At 33.0% G+C, this 21,061-nt stretch overlaps 4 protein-coding genes across 5 annotated transcripts; 1 reads left to right on the top strand and 3 right to left on the bottom strand.

Annotated features, from left to right (window-relative positions):
• LOC103858104 (probable polygalacturonase At2g43860) lies at positions 1 to 2,986 on the top strand. The gene is made up of 4 exons (XM_009135395.2): positions 1 to 1,235; positions 1,322 to 1,611; positions 1,699 to 1,924; positions 2,011 to 2,986. The coding sequence occupies exons 1-4, from the start codon at positions 771 to 773 to the stop codon at positions 2,257 to 2,259; spliced, it is 1,230 nt and encodes a 409-aa protein (XP_009133643.1). The 5' UTR covers positions 1 to 770; the 3' UTR covers positions 2,260 to 2,986.
• A 347-nt stretch (positions 2,987 to 3,333) lies between these two features.
• LOC103858103 (UDP-glycosyltransferase 74F2) lies at positions 3,334 to 5,277 on the bottom strand. The gene is made up of 2 exons (XM_009135394.3): positions 4,299 to 5,277; positions 3,334 to 4,201 (listed from the first exon to the last, which is right to left on the bottom strand). The coding sequence occupies exons 1-2, from the start codon at positions 5,151 to 5,153 to the stop codon at positions 3,476 to 3,478; spliced, it is 1,581 nt and encodes a 526-aa protein (XP_009133642.2). The 5' UTR covers positions 5,154 to 5,277; the 3' UTR covers positions 3,334 to 3,475.
• Positions 5,278 to 7,330: 2,053 nt separating this feature from the next.
• On the bottom strand, positions 7,331 to 10,836 carry LOC103858099 (UDP-glycosyltransferase 74F2). Its single transcript, XM_009135389.3, has 2 exons — positions 8,337 to 10,836; positions 7,331 to 8,239 (listed from the first exon to the last, which is right to left on the bottom strand). The coding sequence occupies exons 1-2, from the start codon at positions 8,958 to 8,960 to the stop codon at positions 7,514 to 7,516; spliced, it is 1,350 nt and encodes a 449-aa protein (XP_009133637.2). The 5' UTR covers positions 8,961 to 10,836; the 3' UTR covers positions 7,331 to 7,513.
• Positions 10,837 to 11,791: 955 nt separating this feature from the next.
• On the bottom strand, positions 11,792 to 15,303 carry LOC103858100. Of its 2 annotated transcripts, XM_009135391.3 has the most exons (7): positions 15,175 to 15,302; positions 15,010 to 15,081; positions 14,760 to 14,909; positions 14,386 to 14,550; positions 14,002 to 14,055; positions 13,709 to 13,858; positions 11,792 to 12,257 (listed from the first exon to the last, which is right to left on the bottom strand). In XM_009135391.3, the coding sequence occupies exons 1-7, from the start codon at positions 15,244 to 15,246 to the stop codon at positions 11,886 to 11,888; spliced, it is 1,035 nt and encodes a 344-aa protein (XP_009133639.1). In that variant the 5' UTR covers positions 15,247 to 15,302; the 3' UTR covers positions 11,792 to 11,885. The 2 variants fall into 2 exon arrangements, with proteins under 2 accessions (XP_009133639.1, XP_009133640.1); XM_009135392.2 differs by lacking the exon at positions 13,709 to 13,858 and having other exon boundaries at positions 15,175 to 15,303.
• Between the last annotated feature and the right edge of the window lie 5,758 nt (positions 15,304 to 21,061).

Genomic DNA, 21,061 nt, shown 5'->3' with positions numbered 1-21,061 from the left:
TATATATGTGATGATTTTAATTTACAGCATGAAAACTATAAAATTATTATATTTAGCATAATTATACAAACATTTAAATATGTGAGTAACATTAAAATATATAATAATTATGTAAAACAAATATCTATATATATAAATGTGAAAATATATACCCGCACGGTTGTGCGGGTGGAAATCTAGTTTATACTGAATTATTAGTGATTGGAAATAAAATATTCGTGGTTTTTTTTTGCAAGGGCCCAACGTAAGACATGTTCATTTATTGTAAATCTTTTAGATAGTTTGATTAAATAAGTTTACTGTTTATGTATGTAGCAGTAGCCCAAATACATATACCAGACACCACGAAAATTGAACTTAGTGTAACAATAAAGACACATATTTACTATTATATAACATAAGTTTTTTACTCTTTAGCTAAGAGGCAAAATATTTTTATCTGAAAGTTTTGTTACATTGGTAATTCTATCCAGTCTTAGACCACATCAAATTTAATAATATAATAACCGTTCGTTGTAAAAAAAAAACATAAATTTCTGTACAATTTTTTGATTTTTGCGTGCGGATCAGTACCTAGTTTTAATAATAAAATATGAAATTTAAAAACTTTCATAAAACTCAATTATATTTCATTACGTTTTTCTTTGCCACAGAATTAATCATTACGTTACCAACATAAAATTCCTATAAATTCCCCTCTCACGTCCCTTCTTCAGCAATATCCTTCACCCTCAAGAAACCAACTTTCTCTGAAAATAAAACACACAAAAATGGTTTATAAAACATCATGTCTTCTTCTTCCTTTGGCTCTCGTATTTCTTGATTTCATCATAACCTCATCATTAGCCAAACCTATTCCAACCACATTCATCAACGTCTTAACCTACGGAGCTAAACCAGATGGCTCAACAGACTCAACCAAAGCCTTCTTAGCCGCGTGGCAAGTCGCTTGTGCCTCTGTTAATCCTACAACTATTATCGTACCAAAAGGACGATTCTTGGTCGGAAACCTTGTGTTCCAAGGCAAGAAATGTACGGACACTCCAATATCTATTCGTATAGCCGGATCACTGATTGCTCCCGAAGATTATAGAATTGTCGCAAGCTCAGAACAGTGGATCTGGTTCGAGAGTGTCACTGATGTTTCAATATATGGTGGTATACTTGACGCTCAAGGTTCTAGTTTGTGGAATTGCAAGAACAATGGTGGTAGCAATTGCCCTACCGGTGCCAAGGTTTGCTTCAGCTATAAGAAATAGCAAACTTTCTTGATATACAAGCGGTTTTTTTATTAATAAAATTTTGTCAAATGTTTTTGCAGACTTTGTTGTTTAGTGGGTCGAATAACATCAATATTAACGGTTTAACGTCGATAAACAGCCAGAAATTCCATATAGTAATCAACAGTTGCAATAACGTGAACATAGACGGCGTTAAAGTTTCTGCTGATGCTAATAGCCCTAACACTGATGGGATTCACATCCAATCATCTCACTTAGTTAGTATCACTAACTCAAGAATTGGAACCGGAGACGATTGCATCTCCATAGGTCCAGGATCTACTCATGTTTCCATACAAGGCATCCAATGCGGTCCAGGCCACGGAATCAGGTAACACAAAAATGCATTTCCTGCCATACAAGTTACATATAATATCTTTTTACAAACGTTCTCTAATTAGTGGATCCTCTAATACAGTATCGGAAGTCTTGGGATAGCAGAGGAAGAACAAGGAGTGGAGAATGTGACAGTGAGTAACGTGGATTTCACGGCAACTAGTAATGGAGTTAGGATCAAGACATGGGCGAAAAACAGCAAGAGTTTCGCTAGAAACATCGTTTTTCAGCATATTAATATGCAGATGGTTAAGAACCCGATCATCATAGACCAACACTATTGTTTTTACAAACCTTGCCCTAAACAGGTAAAAGGAAATGAATTAACCATATCTTATACCCTTAATTTCAATATATATACTGAGTCATTTTAATTTTGTATATTTTATTACAGGAGTCTGGAGTTGAAGTATCAAATGTGAGATATGAAGATATACACGGGACATCGAGTACGGATGTGGCGGTTAAGTTGGATTGCAGTAAGGAGAAACCCTGTACCGGTATTGTAATGGACAATGTGAATCTCGCCTTGCAACTGGTGAACCAACCGGCTCAGGCTTCTTGTAGTAATGCAAACGGATTAGCTAATGATGTCGTCATCCCGTTTACTCCTTGTCTGAAGAGAGACATACTTATGACATGATATATAGATGGATACCTGAAGTGATGTTGTCCCGGTCGCTCCTTGTCTAAAGATGAGTTTATGCTGATGAATCCCTGAACGACGTCGTCTTACTTGCTACTTGCTTTTTTTTTTTTTTTTTACGTTGCTACTTGTTTCGGTATTTGAGGATTCGTTGTATCGAAGCTATGGTTTCAACCTTTAAAGTAATAATTATAATTTTTCGCCCATATATATACTTTTATTTCAGTAACGTAAAGGATAAACTTTGACAATCATCTCATGGTTGATCGGCCTATTGAGGTATAACCACCATGTAAAAACCCAAACGTCAAAGCCTACAGTTACGTGGTTGAGTTCCAGCCATTTTTGATACAACTTGAAACTGGGGACTCCACTTCAAAACCAAACCCTCGTCTTTAGCCACTGATTCAAGAAACCATGACGGGAGCTTTGACTCCTCTGAATCCCTGACCACCAACAAGTACAGTTTCTTATCGCAAAAGCAAGCTCTTTCTATGAACATTGCTAAACTGAGCCATGCTACCAAATGCTATGTATACAACTGACCCTTGCGGCCTAGTGTTGAGCCAGACAGTGCAAAAGGCAGCTTGTTCCCTCTAAGAGGTTCAGATCATAGTCAGTGTCTGATTTGATTTGTGGTCTAACTACATTTGGCATAGACGGACCAATTGGCAATAACTAAAAATAATAGCATAACTAGGGTAAAAAAAAAGAGAAATTAAACCAAAAACAGAGTAGCTAAGATGACAAAAAAGAGTTATTAGGACATAGGGACATGAATTATTAGCTAGATAATCAAACATGGTAGCTAGTACGGAAACAGTGTAATTATGATAAGAAGTAGGAAAAAGAATAGTTATTTGCACACCATCGAGGGGACAAAACAGAGTAGTTTGAACACGAAATTGAGGGGGCATATACAAAATTGTTAAGACATGAACTAATGTGACAGTCGAGCTCTATGAAATCAGCCTTTTGAAGTTGGTGAATTGTTGAAGCACCATCTCAAAATAAGCAGGGGTGGATCCACTATGGATAATGAGAGTAGGCAAATGTCATGTTATGGATGGGAAGATTCACACTTTCTTGGTTTATTTAAAAAAGATCTTTAATATAATGAACAGATGAAAAATCAACTTAAAATTACACTGGACGAAAAATTGACCGAACAAGACACTATAGAATAGATCTTTGCATTTTTTCATGTGATAATTTATTTGTTCAGAACCTTTGATACAAATGCGTCAATGTTAATATCTGTAGAGCCTCCTTCACTGAGTGACTTGATAGCCAAGTCTCTCCATTTCTTCGCATTCTCCTTCATCTCTTCGCTCTTCTCTCCTTCCATCACTTCCTTAATGCTAAACTCAATCTCCTCCCTCTTGGCAATCCCACTCTCCTTGTCTGTCTTCACACTAACTCCAACCTTCCACGCATCTTGTATGTATTTTGCATTCATAGGTTGATCAGTCCACTGAGGCATAGCCACCATGGGAACCCCAAAGGCTAATGCCTCCATAGTTGAGTTCCAGCCACAATGAGTTAAGAAACAACCAATGGCCTTGTTTGATAGAACTTCAAGCTGAGGACTCCATTTCAAGACCAAGCTCTTGTCCTTATCCACTGTCTCAAGAAACCCTGATGGCAGTTTTTCCTCTTCTGAATCTCTGACAACCCACATGAAGCTGAAGTTTCTAACTGCTGAAGCAAGCTCCTCCATCTGCACATTGTTCAGTTTAGCAATGCTCCCAAATGCTACATACACCACAGACCCTTGTGGCCTTGTGTTCAGCCAGCTAATGCAGAAGGCAGAGTCTTTCGATTCAAAGAGATTCAGATCATAGTCTTTGTCTGATTTGATCCTTTGGTCTATATACATTGATGGAACAGTCGGACCAACTGTCAACACATGACAAACTTTCGCCAACAACTCCTTTTCCTGTAACGAAAAGAGGCTAATTAGGACATAAAATAGTAGTTAGGACATGAACAAGAGAACGACATGGTTGAGAAAGTTGTAAGAAGAGAGGTCTAACATGAAGCTCCAACTCTTGGAAGGTGTTAATGAGTACAAAATCAGCTTTTTCAAAGTTTGTAAACTGTTGGAGCACCATCTCAAGGAAAGCAGGGTAAGATCCAGAAACAGATAAAAAAGAAGGCAAATCTTGGAGCTCAAGAAAAGGCAAGTCTTCAACGGGAAGCTTCAAGCTTCCATGGTTTATGTAAGAAAGATAGTAAACGTAGTTAACGGCACAAGACTGCGTAAAGAAAGGAGCCGCAGCTAAACCAAACTCTCGGGCAACGTCGAGTGCCCATGGAATGAAAGCATCGTAGACCATACAAGTGATGGGACTATCACTTGTCTGGTGTTTGCGGATGATGTCTGCTATGGTTCTGGAGCCGAAGGTTTTGAAGTTTTGGAGGTATTCGTGGATGGTGTAAGGTGACTCGCAGCCCTGGTCATAGCCGTCGGAGATGGTGGCTATGGAGACTGGACCAGATGGATCTGGTTTGATGGAGTTGAAGACAAAAGTGGTGAAAGTGAGAGTGGTTTTGAGGCCTTTCGAGATGAGTCGTTTACAGAATTGGCGGATTGGTGTGATGTGTCCTTGGGTTGGGTATGGCACTGCCAATACATGTCCTCTCTTCTTCTCCATCTCTCTCGCTAAATGTTTTGCTGTGACCAAAATGAATATGCCTTGGGAGATACTGCTGAGTTTATAGACAGGTTTGTCAGGTTCTTCCTTAAGATAAGAGCGTTGTAATAAAAACAAGATGTAGTTTTGTTTTTGTCTTTTCCTTTTAATAAAAACATAATAAGAAGAAAATTTCAATTTGCTTTCTGTCCACAAGAAAAGGAAGTGTAAATAATAAAATATTTTATTCTGCATGTGCTTATATGTCCAGTATATTATTTTTACAGAATGAAAACCATAATACTTATTTTTTAAAAATATATTTTCATAATATTTAATATTTTAAACAACTTTGAATTAAAAATACACACGACACGATGACTGTATATGGAAAGAGAAATCATGTTTTTTTTTGCTTAAAAAGAGAAATCATGTTTGTGTTCAGAAGTTGGTTTCTACATGTTTTCAAAAAGGTGAGATTTCTTGACATGTAATCTATACTATTATTTGCGAAGTAAATTTTTAAAATCGAGCTCTCACGTTAAAAGTTAGAGTGGTTAATATCGTTTATACCTTTAATGAATAAAATCTATAAATTAACTAAAACATAAAAACGAATTTAAAACTATTTGGTTAGATAATTTATTATTAATAATAAAAAAACTTATCCAAAATCTGAAAATATAATTTAAAAAAAGATAATTATGTATATATTGTATTGTTATCTGAAAAAATCTTTTAGTAAAAAGTTAAAAACATGAATTATATAACTAAATATTAATCAAATAAAATTCTTAATTATATAATTAAAAATAAAATATTGAATTAACCAAAATCTAAAAATATAATTAAAAAAAAGATAATTTCTATATATATATTATATCGTTATCTGAAAAAGTATTTTAGTAAAAAGTTAAAAACATAAATTATATAATTAACTATTAATAAAATAAATTTTTTACTAAAATTATAAATATAGTGTACAAAGAACTTTTTAAAAATTATGAAAATGTTTAAGCCCGCATCGCGGGCAAAACACCTAGTTTCTTAAATATAAACACACAAAATCGAAAGTTTTTTCGCTGTATTATTATTTTTGGAGAAGTAAGATCTTTAAGTCTTAAAGAGATGGAAAAATAAGAGATAGAACCGAATATGGAGTAAGTAAGAAGTGAAAAGATTCTTTACATTTATATTACTACAAGAATACATCGACAATAAAAAATGATTTGTTCATAACACGTCTTCTTGTGTTCTTCACTAGTTCACAGTTCGCTATCTAGAATGTGACTGTTTTGTATCTTTCACCAAATCAATTTTGAATTTTTCTGTTTTATATTTATTGATTGATGATTTCAACGCTAGTCTATGCAAATTTTTTTATATCTGGTGGATCAGTATTTAAGACCAACCGTTGTAAGCTGTAACGACATTGCTTAATGTCTAGTAGACACCATTTGAAGCAAAAGCGAAGCTAAAGACAATTCTTATGTTGATTAAAAAAAAGGACAAATCTTATAAGGATTAATTTGATGAATGGCTATATTGGAGAAAATATTAGATTTGTCATAAGAGGGTAGAGAAAGATAGGAAGTAAAAAAAAAAAAGAGAGAAATATATGGTTAGTTGGTGATATATATCTATATATATATATTTTTTTTATTTTTATTATAGAATCAAATTTCCCTTCTTATAAACAATCAACCTGCTAAACGAATCAAATCGTCAACTATGCTTTTTTATTAAATCAGTTGTATATACATGTACATATATGATACAAATATAATCGTTAATTTAGTTCATATAATTTTTCTGACCAAAACAAATTATGACATTAGCTATATGCGCACAAATAGATCACATACTTATATCTCACAAATATAAATCTATTACACAAATTGTATGTTTATAAAATAAATAAAATGTTAATGAAAAATATATGTGTTTGACCAACTTTGATGTATCAAGAGAAATAAAAATTTATTTGATAGATTAGTTGCTTATATAGAATACTAACATATCCCAGAAAAATTCATAACACGTTTATAAAATAAATGATTTATTTGTAATATGTGATTTGATTATTTACACCAAAAACAAACCCAGCTTAATATTTGTTAAGATGACATCGATTAGTGACGAAAGTGATGACGTTAAGGGATTGTTTCAAAATAATAATCTTGGCTCTTTCAAATAATATGTAGATGATGATTCAGACGCAAACTTAATGGCAGGGTTGTAACAGAATTAACAAATCAGGTGGAAGGCAAGAATATATAAATCTCTTGGTTGCTAGAAATCCTACATGTCAAATGCCAGAAGAAGATGGCCATTCATGGTGATGCAAGAGAACTAGGAGCAATATCTGCCTATTGAGCCTAGTTCTTGTTCGTTGTTACTGAAATGCCAAAATAGTTAAATCAAAAAATGGATAGTACTGAAGAGTGATGATAAAAACATGAAGGCAGAAAATCTATTAAAACAAAGACAATATGGTAGAAAACATTGTAATATTGGGAAGTAACCAAATGAAGAATCAACATAAAATTGCACTGAACGAAAGACTGACACAATAAGACACTATAGAAGAGATATTTGCTGCTTCATCTGATAACTTATTTGCTCTGGACCTTTGATACAAATGTGTCAATGTTAACATCTGTAGAGCCTCCTTCACTGAGTGACTTGACAGCCAAGTCTCTCCATTTCTTCGCATTCTCCTTCATCTCTTCGCTCTTCTCTCCTTCCATCACTTCCTTAATGCTAAACTCAATCTCCCCTCTCTTCGCAATCCCACTCTCATTGTCTATCTTCACACAGACTCCAGCCTTCCACACATCTTGTATGTACTTTGCGTTCATAGGTTGATCGGTCCACTGAGGCATAGCCACCATGGGAACTCCAAAAGTTAATGCCTCCATAGTTGAGTTCCAGCCACAGTGAGTCAAGAAACAACCGATGGCTTTGTTTGATAGAACTTCAAGCTGAGGACTCCATTTCAAGACCAAACCCTTGTCTTTATCCACTGTCTCAAGAAACCCTGATGGCAGTTTTGCCTCCTCTGAACCTCTGACAACCCACAAGAAGTTGAAGTTGCTTACTGCTGAAGCAAGCTCCTCCATCTGCGCATTGTTCAGCTCAGCCAAGCTACCAAATGCTACATACACCACCGACCCTTGTGGCCTTGTGTCCAGCCAGCTAGTGCAGAAGGCAGCATCTTTTGAATCAAAGATATTCAAATCGTAGGCCGTGTCTGATTTGATCCTTTGGTCTAAGTACATCGATGGAATAGTCGGACCAATTGTCAATACATGACAAACGTTTGACAACAACTCTTTCTCCTGTAACGGAAAAGAGTAATTAGGACAAATACATAGTAATTAGGACATAAACAAGAAAACGACATGGTTGAGAAAGTTGTAAGAAGAGAGATCTAACATGAGGCTCCAGCTCTTGGAAGGTATTAACGAGTATGAAATCAGCTTTTTCAAAGTTTGTAAACTGTTGGAGCACCATCTCAAAGTAAGCAGGATAAGATCCAGAAACAGACAAAAAAGAAGGCAAATCTTGGAGCTCAAGAAAAGGCAAGTCTACAACGGGAAGCTTCAAGATTCCTTCGTTTATGTAAGAAAGATAGTAAACGAAGTTAACAGCACATGACTGCGTAAAGAAAGGGGTTGCAGCTAAACCAAACTCTCGGGCCACGTCGAGTGCCCATGGCATGAAAGCATCATAGACGATACAAGTGATGGGGTTATCACTTGTCTGGTGTTTGCGGATGATGTCTGCAATGGTTTTGGATCCGAAGGTTTTGAAGTTTTGGAGGTAGTCATGGATGGAGCCAGATGGGTCGAAGCCGTGATCGTCATAGCCGTCGGAGATGGTGGCTATGGGGACTGGACCAGATGGGTCAGGTTTGATGGATTTGAAGATGAAAGTGGTGAGAGTGAGAGTGGTTTTGAGACCTTTAGAGATGAGTCGTTTACAAAATTGGCGGATTGGTGTAATGTGTCCTTGGGTTGGATATGGCACTGCCAATACATGTCCCCTCTCCTTCTCCATCTCTTTCTCAAAATGTTTTGCTTAAACCAAAGTGAATATGCCTTAGGAGATAACGCGAATATTTATAGGCAGGTTTGTCAGGTTCTTCCTTTTGATAAGAACGTTGTAATCAGAACAAGAGATAGTTTCGTTTTTTTCTTTTCTTTTTAATTAATAATGAGAATAAGAAGAGAAAATCAATTTGCTTTTCTTCCACAAGAAAAGGAAATGTGCAAATAAAAATGATTTTATTCTGCATTTGCATATATGTTCAGTGTTTTAAAAAAGAAATATATAAAACCATATCATTTACTATCAGAAATTGTAATCATGGACTTGGACCGCGGGCCTTACCCGTAAAAGACTGTCGCGGAATGATATTGGGACGAAGTTTTCTACGCCCGTAAATTTGCAGGCTTCGAAGGACGGGTCTTTACGGGACTGGATCTTTTGCGGGATGGCCCAAAACGGATCATGCGGGATTACATGGAACCGTATTTTTTCATTTCTTATTTTACCTGGAAAAAACGAGAGGGAGAGTGAAAATAAAGCGATTTTGGGACTTTTTCCCCCAAAAAACATAAGGAGTTCCGGCAATAACCGATAATTCTACTTGTCTTATGAGGACTCATGCATGACTGTATCACATGAGACGTCCTATGAGATCCACGCTTGACGTTACTTCTTGCGTCATGTTGCAGATCTTTTGTAAGCTTTCTCTCCATTAATTAGTATAATTCTGCTTTTTCTTGGGATCGAATTCCTGACCTCATAGTGTAGAACCATTAAGGTCACTTCCTCACCAAGCCGGTCACTTAATGTCATTTTCCTTATTTGGCTTGGTCAAATATCACCGTCAATGGCTTGACTTGATATCTTCGATTCTTTCTTTGCCTGACTCACGTAGATCCAACCTTACGTTTGTATTATCCTGCAATGGTGGCTAGTCAAATTTTCTTTACTTGAAACATTCATTGTCCAACAGCCGAACATTCCTTAATTGGTCTTGATCTTTCTTTATGTATGCTATGATCGTTTCATGATCAGTTTACCATCACTCCGCCAGTTCTGACTTTATTCCATCAGCTCATTTAAGATCCGACACTTAGTCAAAATACATCTTTTACCCCAATTTTCATGATTACAAGTGTTTCTACACTTAGGAAAATACACTCTTTATAGAATAAAACCTCTTGTGTTCTATTTTCTTCAAAATTAAAAAAAACTTTGGAAGCGGGTCGTTACACTGGTCCTCAAATCTTCTCTTTCAAATCAAGGTTTCACTGATCAAACGGAACAAAGTTCTGACCAAACAAAATCGCTCTTATTCTATATATTCTGCGTTCTTCCACTTCAACAAAGGCTTTACCAGCTAAGATCCTAGGTCTGTCAAAGAAGGTTTATTATTCAGCTGTTGTGGAATTGGCTGGTAATTCAAGCAGAGAGATACAAACATCTGTATCTTCTGCAATAAATAATATCTCAAACCATAGTCCACCTCAGGTTGAAAAAATAAGAAACAAAGTTGATAGAAGTCTCAAAACGCAGGGTCTTCTTCTACCTGCTGTTACTGTCAATCCTTCAGTGATCATTCCTGAAGAGGTGTACTTAAGAGGTGTGGAAATGCATACAGAATTAATCTCCTGTTTTTTCTTGCCCCATTCAAACAAATTAAGAGTGTTATTAATCACATGTGGGGTAAATGAAAGCATATAGAACTTTATCTAAATATGCTTACTAATCTATGGGGGTGATTGAAAGAAGCTGTAGAAACTTTGGAATTCAATTTCTCTAGAGTTTTTATTCAATGCTTTAGAAAAATCTACATAAAAAAATTCAAAGCCACAACTAAAAATGTAAAGCATAAATCTTAGAGCAAAAAACATAAAATCACAGCTTCGAACAATCAAACCCTATGTAAGATAGGGTCCTAAATGATTTATTTGGACAAAAGATATTGGAAAAAAATTCTGGTACATTGGAGATTCAATGTTCTAAGTTCTTTCCTTGTGGTCTTACAGCTCTACGCTCCTCCTCCTCCCCCTCCCCCCCACCTCTGAAGGAATCCCACTTTTGACTCACCTCAGGAATGTCGTACCACTTGAAAATCACTTTTTCGAGGGTCTAAGTTGTTGGATTAAGATTGAAATAACTTGAAGAGTAAGTTATCTATTTTCTACCGAGTTATGGATTAAGAAACAGTAAAGTCCTTGATGTTAAGGAGTTATCTAAAAATCTTATATCTAGTGTGTTTAGGACTTTTATTTTTATATATGTGGAGATGTCAAAGTGTGACATAACATATGAGTTTTGTGAGCTTTAGTTTTGAGTAATTTTCTAAAGCATTTAGAGAGATTGAATAAGAGATTTGTTAAGTATTTGATTCAATAATTTCAAAGCCATAGCTAAAAATGTAAAGCATAAATCTTAGAGCACATGATAATGCCTTCTGGAGAGGCTTACCTTATAGCCCTGATCGTGATGCTATGCCGTCTGTCAAGGCTAGGAAATTTAAATCTCATCTATCTTTATAGCCCTGATCGGTCGGAGATACTTTTACAGAGAAAAAAAAGTAGAAGTGGGTTAGAGTCAATTTGGTTCTAAATACTTATATAGATAAAGCTTTACAAATACTTGGTCCTAATATACAGTACAAATAAAGAGTTTTTTTTGTTAGAGACATTCTCTATATTATATGACCTGCAGATTCTTAAATTATAAATTTGAGATCCATTGATTGCCTTCTTGACTGGTGAGAGCACTAGATTATGTAGAGTGGTTGTTTCTTTTATTTTGAAGAATGCATGATGATGTATTTAAGGTCTTAAAACAACCACACAAGGAAGTTTGAGTGAAAGTGAAAAATGAACATAGTTTAGTCACATTTTATTTACTTTTTAAATTTGATAATTTTGGTTGGTAATACATATGGAAAATTCATAAACATCAAGTACCACAGTCTCCACCTGGACCTCCAAAGGAGAAGGATACTCCATTCGACTTGAAATAACCCCAATACGTTAATCTATAACACTGGTACGAATCTGAATAAAGTCTTGTTTTCCCGTCTTCAATATCAACTAATTGATAGTTCGAGTTCTTAACTTTGACATGTAGAAAATATGAACTTTTCTGAAAGTCGATAACCGGAAAATACCCATTTCCCATTGGAGGACTAATTCCATCCGGAGACATAAATGTGTTTCCTCCAAAACGTATTAAAGATGCTCCTTCGTTTAAATGTGTAAATAATTCTTTGGGCCAGTAACCAATTACTTCGTTGAGTATTTTTAATCCCCAGTTTCCACTTATGCCATCCTAATAAATATTGAAACAAAAAGTAAATATCTAGAATTTAGATAAGAAAAACTAAGAGCATCTCCAATGTATTACTCTATATTTTACTCTAAAATGGTGCAACATCAAAGTAGAGTAAGATTTTACTCCAATGTATTACTCAATTTTCACTCCAAATGAATATTCTAAAAAGATTATATCTTTATTTAATAAATAATTGTTACTAATACCTTCTACTTACAAAAACTTACCGATTAACCCCAAGTATCTTATGTTTATAAGAAAATCCACAAAATATAATTTATTTAAATGAAATATTTCTTATTAAAAGTACAATAAATCATAAAAATATATATACGATAAAATATTTTGGTTCAATAATGAGTATTAGAATATTTTTTCTCACAAATGTTCAACTAATGAATAATGAGTTTCTTTATCCATGATTTTCTTAAATTGGGCAAGAAAATTTTAAAAAATTAACATTTTCATCATTTGGACAATACTTCAGCGATCATGGCAATTCCAGAAATGATTTACCAGATTATTAAATCACTTATTTTATTTTATATTTATTTTATATTTTTATGTTTAGTTTGGTATTTTTATTAGTTTATGCAACTTTTATGTAAAATTATTAAATAATATCTTATGAAATATTATAATTGTTTTGTATTATTTTAAAATATTTTTTTGAAGTACAAAATAAAAACTTTCAAAATTTAAAAGACAATTCTATAAATAAATAAAAAATTAACTCCAAAATGGAGGAGTAATATGTAGGAGTAATCCTAGCCATTACTCTATTTTGGAGTTGAAAATGAAGTGAGGTTGGATCATATTTTACTCCAAAATGATGTTTGGAGTAAGGTTAGATGCACTAAGAGAAACTGGATTAAAAACTAAACATATATAATATGAGGCCACATCTCAACATATTTCAGATGCCTGAATGGTTTAATCTAATTGTAAATATATCATTTTCTATAGTTAACTATTTAAAATAATTTTAAATAAGTATACAGATTTTATTTGAAATTTTCAATTTATTAATATGAATGGTGAAAATGTATTTTAACATTAAACTTTTAATATTTAAAGAGTATTTTTTTTATTTTAAAGCATAATACTTTTTTAAAAAGATGACTTTTATTAAGATATTTTTTTTTCCCGAGAGATATCCGTTTTGTGTCTTCACACTTATTAAAAAGCTCATAAAATACAATCATAATTATAATTATATCATTGTCGATAGTTAAATATTTCAAATAATTCTAAATCAATATACAATTATTATTTTATAAATTTAAAACTTATTGTGAATAGTAAAAATGTATATAAAACACTAAAATTTTAATTTAAAAGAAGAACTTTTTTTTAGAATATTATGAAATAAAACAAAATTGAATTTTTAACATCTTTTTCAAAAAAAAATCATTATTGTATAAGCGCTTTATTGTATAGAAATTTACCTGGAATACTTGCGGTGTGAAAGAAACTGATTCATTACTACCATAAATAGAGGTTCTAGAAAACGCTTTTCCAATCCAAGGGATTTGAGTTACAATAACAAAGCCAGGACATTGTATGTTATAGCATCCAGAGTTTTTATAACCATCCGCCTGATATACTAAAAAGAATTAGAAGGCAAGATACTATGGAAGGAGAAAGACTAAGGCTAGACTTGGTTTTAACTAATCACGAACTGTTTAATGGTTTGCAATGTATAAAGAAACATAATAGCTAAAATAGTTGATTTACTTACGGTCCAGTACATTGTAAATCTCGTGCGAGTGTCACCATACAATCTTGGATGTACCTAAAGAAAATTATAAAAAACATGATGAAACATACTATATCCAAAAATACATGTTAATGTGGATAACTGGTTGGAACCATAAAATTTTATTGTAAATTTAATTTATAACATATTTTATACATTTGTATTAATATATCTGTAAGAATTAAATGAGAAGAAAAAATTATAGTAAATTCTTTTACAGTTTAAAATCAATATTCTACAGTCTAGGTGAAAAGTTCATTAAATATTCATACGTGAATCTAATGATAATAACACATTTATATTATTTTTTTAATGATAGTAACACATATTTCAGTTGTAAAAAACAAAAGTTCGATAGTAACTTACTGCCCAACCAACTTGAATGCTATTGAGTTCATTACGGGGTCCATTCTCTAACCAAATTTGACTTTTACTGTACTGGTTTTCCTGCAGATTTAAGCTATGAAGACTTATGTTAGCTTGTGCTCCTCGATATATGCTCCCATCCAAAACGGTCTCGATTGTTGCAAACTGTACTCACCAAAATTGACAGTTAATTTCCAAAAAATTGACTCAATTGTATATAATCAACAAGGCTAGTAGTAATTAAGAAGGCAACAACGTGACTATCTACAAAAGGGAAAGTCAAATTTTATCTGTTCCAGAAAACTGTCTAATTGAGTTAGTGATCAGAATTGTAGTATAATCTTATTGTGCATAATGAAAAGAAGAAGTTTTACGTGTTGGCCCGGATACTCGACTGTGTCAAGATGAACGCTCTTAGTTCCATTTATTTGTTTTAAGAGTGGCACTGTTCCTTTTGGACAACTTTGATAATTCGTTTCATATTCATTTTTTCTATCAAGAATTTCATCCAGGTTGAAAATTTCCTGTAGTTTTACACACAATAAAAGGATTAGAATTTATTTTAGAAGATCATGCTCTTAAAAGATTATTTCATATTTAATTGAACCAAGAGGACCACCATACCTGAATCTTATGGTGTTTCAGCAATGGATGTTGGAAAGCTGGTTGTTTGTATACATCAACACAATCAAAATCCTGTAAAATTGATTAGAAAATGAATTCAAATGAAAATTGAAAAATATCAAATCTTAAGAAATTGAACACACAGTAGGAGTTGTAGAATCTCACATCGAGGTTTCCTTCAACCACTTGCGTTAAAAACATATAAGAAGATAGAACGAGGAGTAGATGTAAAGCCATTGTTATTTTAGTTTGATTTCTCCATCGATATTGATGGTCGTATATAAAGGCAATTTGAGTCAACAACTAATTTGTTTATTGCTTGTCATATTATATTACGAACGTTACGTTCATGTTGAGTCAACAGTTTCAGTCATACTATTAACTTATTAATTTTATGCAAGTCAGACATACCAAATTGAGTCAACAACTAATCAATTTGAGTTAGTATTTAAGAAAAAAACTAGTTAGAGTGTGATTATAAGGTATAAAGTAACGCAGCAAATATTAGAGTAAACATGTTTATTCTTATTTTCACTTAAATTTAGCCGATCAGGTTGAAAAGAGATGAAAACCTTTCGCTCTAATTTACTCTGAAAAGTATAAACTTTTTCTCTGTTATTTATGGTTTTATCTTCCTCTCGATGTGTGTTCAAAAAAATAAAATAATATTTCTCTCGATAATGGTAAATGAGTATTAACTCACTGGAACACAAAAATAATATATATATATATATATATATATATATTTTTTTTTTTTGGTCAACCATCCCTTATATTAAAAGATAAACTTTTTTTTTTAGCAACATATAAACTTTTGTAATTAATGCGTTTACACTATATTTGTCACGTGTCAGTTTCACGTCGATTTCAATTTGATTATGCTGACGTGTCGGTTTTACAATCATTTAACAATTAATGTGTTAACATATTATTTTGTTAACTTCACCGAGGAATTTGATATGTTCACACTAATTTTTTTAATCAACTCAGTTTTAGTTCATGTATTTTTGACTTGTGTATTAGTAAACTGAAATTATCTTCGATACAACTACTGAATAATATCATTTTGAAAGACAAAATTACAAAATCATTAAGATTTACATCAACGAAAATGTTGGAATGAGAATGTTTTTAAAAATTGTAAATTACGTATCTTTCTAAACTTAGTCATGGTTGAGGCCTTTATACATGAAGACAATAAATAATAGTGATTTGTTATGACTGAGGTAAAAAAAATATCACATACAAAGTCAAATCTTTAGTTTACCAAATATAGTTTTTCTTTACAGAATTTTCATATCAAACCAAGAATTAGAACATAATCACATTGTTAGAAAAAAAATCGGAAATAATAAAAACTTTAAAAGAAAAGAAAATTTATGAAATAGATTGAAAAATCATGATTCAAGTGTCGAGTGAAGATATCATATTATGTCCACACAACTCTAAATCTTTTCACTAGATTGTATCATTATTTTTATTATATTACCAATATTTTTTATAACAAAAATACACGTTATTGATTATAGAATACGTCAATTTTGCAACATCTCCAACAATATTGATACGACACCCAACCATTTTTATTTGTATTATTAAAGTATGATCCAATAATTATGTATGTTAAATAAGCCTAGAATATTTGTTTTACATTTATTTTATTTTGTTTTATTATATTAGTTGAAGAAAGTAAGACATGTAAAATATCTGGATCCGAATAATTATGTATGTTAAATAAGTCCAGAATAAATAGCCGCTCTTTGACAGGGGTGCTAAATATATCTACAGCTTGATCTTATTTCCTTTAATGGGTTACAACTCAATGTAAGTTTATCGTCAGTATCCTCCACAAGTACACTGATCTTAACTAATTTCTGATGGCATCGAAGAGGCAACAATTCGAAATCTACAACTCGAGTTGGTTACAATATCCAACCTCTAAGGAAGTGGCAAATCTTGGTTGCTTTCCTCCAAGCAATGCATAGAATTGACATCCACTAGAACATTGAAGAAAATATGGCAACCACTAGACCAATGATTTTGGTCAAATGCCAATACTTCTCTACCTAAACTTATAAGCGAAGCTTGGGATGCCAAATCTTCAAAACCATGAGAAAAGATCATACCAATAGCCAATAGCGTAGAACAATCAACTTTCTACCAACCACCACTAGAGGCTTATCCCATATAGATGTTTAAGTTTTTTCTTAATGATACATAACTTACCTATCAAGAACAGAAAGCAACGGGCTACAGTAGCAGAAGACAATCCATCCAAAGACTGATCAAACATTCAAAAAGAGAGATGTTTTCCCAAGAATAAATGTTTACATGCCAAGAGAGATGACTGTCAATAAGATAAATGGATGCTAAAAATGAAAGGAATCCACTGAGAACTCCAAACACCAGCAAGTCCAGCCTCTCTGTAATTATGTCCTAATAGTGGAAAAAACAAAATCAAAAGCGACAATAAAGTAAATGAGATACCAGAAAAGGGAATATTTTGGTAAGACAATTATGTTTACTCAAGAGCCATGAACTTACGTAGAGATCATGTATATATATATATATATATATATATATATTTTTTTTTTTTTTTTTTTTTTTTTTGAGATCATGTATTCTTGATGAACAAAGTAGTCCAATATATATATATATATATATATATATATAACTGCAATTAATAAATCGAGAATAACTAACAAAAAAGAGATGGTCATAATTTCAGGATGAGGAATTGTAAGTAAAACCAAATGTACAGCATATAAAATCTGGAAAAGAATCATCGACGTGACTCATGTAACCATCTTGAACAATGAATCAATCCCCAATTTGAAATTAGATAACTTTTTTTTATTAAGAGATTACGTACATCATTTAAGCTTCTTTTTGGCAATACCATGAGAATTGTAGCTCCGATGAGATCCTGCAACGGCGAGGATCTCTTGCAGAAAGTCTGGATGAGAACAGGACAACCGGACATAACGCCGTAAATTTGGCTAGTCGTACGAAGAGAAGCGTGAGTGTCTCTGCTTTGCGGTAGGAGAGCGTCGTTGGGACTTCTTTGAATGAGCGTATATGGTGATTTGTAGCCTTTTTCTCAGTAAATGAGTCATCCACTGATTCTTTCGATTTTAAGGTGACTTCCGAGTAGGAGAAAGAGAGTTATGGAGAGACATGTAGTGGTTTGGAAATTTAACAGGTAGAGATAGAGATAGTTGTAAATGGATGCTATTAATTAGGGAGAAGCAGAACTGAACGGATCGAGAGGGAGAGAACTGGAGAAGAGAATCGTCAGTGACTCAATAAGTCAATATACAGATTTAATTTTTTTTATTCTGATGTGGTTTTTCTAATGAGTGACGTGGCCAAATAACTCTTTTTCATTGGTTGACTTTTAACCCTCAAACCCACTCTTTTATATATATATTTTTTTGAACATAACCCACTCTTTTATATATTGGGATATTTATGTGGATAGTCTTTGTTAAATATTACGTAATATTCTTTTTTTTTAGAACAACATTGTATGAATTAATGCGCTGTAACAAAGTTGATGGACGAACATAATCCTTTATTCATAAATACATACAATATTTTTTTAATCAACAAATACATACAATATTCTATTTACAGAAAACTAAACTAAATTTCTACGACACATTGGACAACTGTTTGTATTCCACCTACGTAAACAATATAAATGGAATGCATGCCCACATATCGTATCTGCCAATAAGACGTTAGGTGCAAACTCTTCTAAGCAAATTATACATTCACTTTCCCCATGCACAAATAGGAAATTTTCTCTTAGTATAGGAACTAACTCTATATCTCCAGTACTCATATTTGGTACGGGAGATTGAGTAGCATAAAACATTCTTATTAATCTAACTAAGCAGTACAATACCGCACCTAAGCCTATGTTTATCAATACAAACGCTAGCAGCACGAAGAGTTGGTTTTCCACTGAATCCGAACCGTTATTATCAGGAGAAGACATCTATAAAAATACGTAAGAAAATACAATATCAAGTTAAATATAATCGATATATAGGTTAAAGAATTTTAAGAAAAAAACAAAAACAAAAAATTACCTTGAACGAAGAACTGAAGGAGAGTGAACGGCGAAGGAAGAAAGAAATGAGTACTTCTTTGTTCAAAAAAAGAAAAGGTTTACGAACGACGAAGAGCGAAGGGAAGATGACGAAGAGCGAAGGGAAGAGTACGGTTTGGTTTTGTATTATCTTTAACCAAAATTTCAAGATTGTTAGTGGCTGAAAAACTTTAAATTAATCTTAATAACAACTGAGCCATCCTCCGATCTATATTTGAAATGAGTTGGTGAGTTTGTATAAAAAACAGAAGATAGCTGTATTTGTATAAAAAACAGAAGTAGATCATTTTCCACATTATATTTCTAGTTTTTCTTATTATTTTTTCTTTTTTAGAAGCTGCCTTAAAGAATCCATAAGAAGGAAAAAGCCTAGAGACGGATAATTTGTTCACATAAACTAGTTATTCTTTAATATCACTGATAATTAGTATTTGTTCTGGACGTTTTTGTCATATATTTTGATGGGTACGTAGCTCATGCGTGAATCAGTAATATTTGCTTCCGACTAGAACATTGAGCAACGTAGGATAAGAGTTCATTATCTACAATGGGTATTGATTTAGCAAAACAATCCATATAGACATATACATCAATGGATTAAGTTTGAGGTAGCTTGAAGACAGCGATTAGTATGAATAAATATTGGTTTTGGGTCAAAATAATTATTATATATAGCTCCAGAGATTAAACAATTCGAAAAGTTATCCCCTATTTGGGTCAAGAAAAAATTTCGGTTTTGTTTTGGGCCTTGAATAGATTTCAAAAACTTCGATAGTTCTTCAAGGAAATCCATAAATATTAGATGATGTGTGTGTGTGTGCGTTTTCTATTTTACCACTTAAACCCATTGTAACTCTGGAATCTGTAACTGTAAGTGTGAAATATTGTAAAAATTATACATGTTAAATAACATGCCTAAAATCATATATTGTAACCCGTCAAAATATGTGTTTTCATCAGTTTTAGTCATGATCATGTCACAACTTTGTTATCTATCATTTATGCTAAGAATCATGCTTGTGATAAATCAGGATTAAATATGATCACTGGACAAGATTTGTTGCTCCTTCTCGGTTCATTTGTACGTAGCTATTATGGTTATGGAAATAGGGTTAAGCGGGAATGTTGTTTTCACACTTTGAAAACTAGGAACATATTTCATCATTGAAACATGATATATATATATATATATATATATATATATATATATATTATATAAGAGTCCCTATATATAATGTATAATTAGAAACTAAACGAAAATAAACATCAATGAAGACACGTTAGTGCTATCAGCCTATAAAACATCGATACACCACCTTCTGTACCGGATCTTTCTAACTGTTGCATCGTTTGATAGCTCCTTCTCTCTGGATGAGTTCATATCCTCTCGTCCTCACCAATACTCAAGCTAGTCTTTGCCAACACTGGAATTTTATTTTCAATCTATCAACCCACTTAGATCTATCAAGTCACTTTCCCCTCATCTTCTGATCTGCATGCTTTTGGTATCTCAGTCATCGTTCTTGCGATCGGTCCATTGACGCATAGCCACCATGGGAACTCCAAAGGTCAATGCCTCCATAGTTGAGTTCCAGCCACAATAAGTCAAGAAACAACCAATGGCTTTGTTTGATAGAACTTCAAGCTGGGATTGTTTCAGAATAATAATCTTGGCTCTTTCAAATAATCTGTAGATGATGATTCAGACGCAAACTTAATGGCAGGGTTGTAACAGAATTAACAAATCAGGTGGAAGGCAAGAATATATAAATCTCTGGTTGCTAGAAATCCTACATGTCAAATGCCAGAAGAAGATGGCCATTCATGGTGATGCAAGAGAACTAGGATCAATATCTGCCTATTGAGCCTAGTTCCTGTTCGTTGTTACTGAAATGCCAAAATAGTTAAATCGAAAAATGGATAGTACTGAAGAGG

Source organism: Brassica rapa, chromosome A03 (assembly GCF_000309985.2).
Source record: "Brassica rapa cultivar Chiifu-401-42 chromosome A03, CAAS_Brap_v3.01, whole genome shotgun sequence".
Taxonomy (NCBI): Eukaryota; Viridiplantae; Streptophyta; class Magnoliopsida; order Brassicales; family Brassicaceae; genus Brassica; species Brassica rapa.
This window is presented reverse-complemented; position numbering and strand designations above follow the sequence as displayed.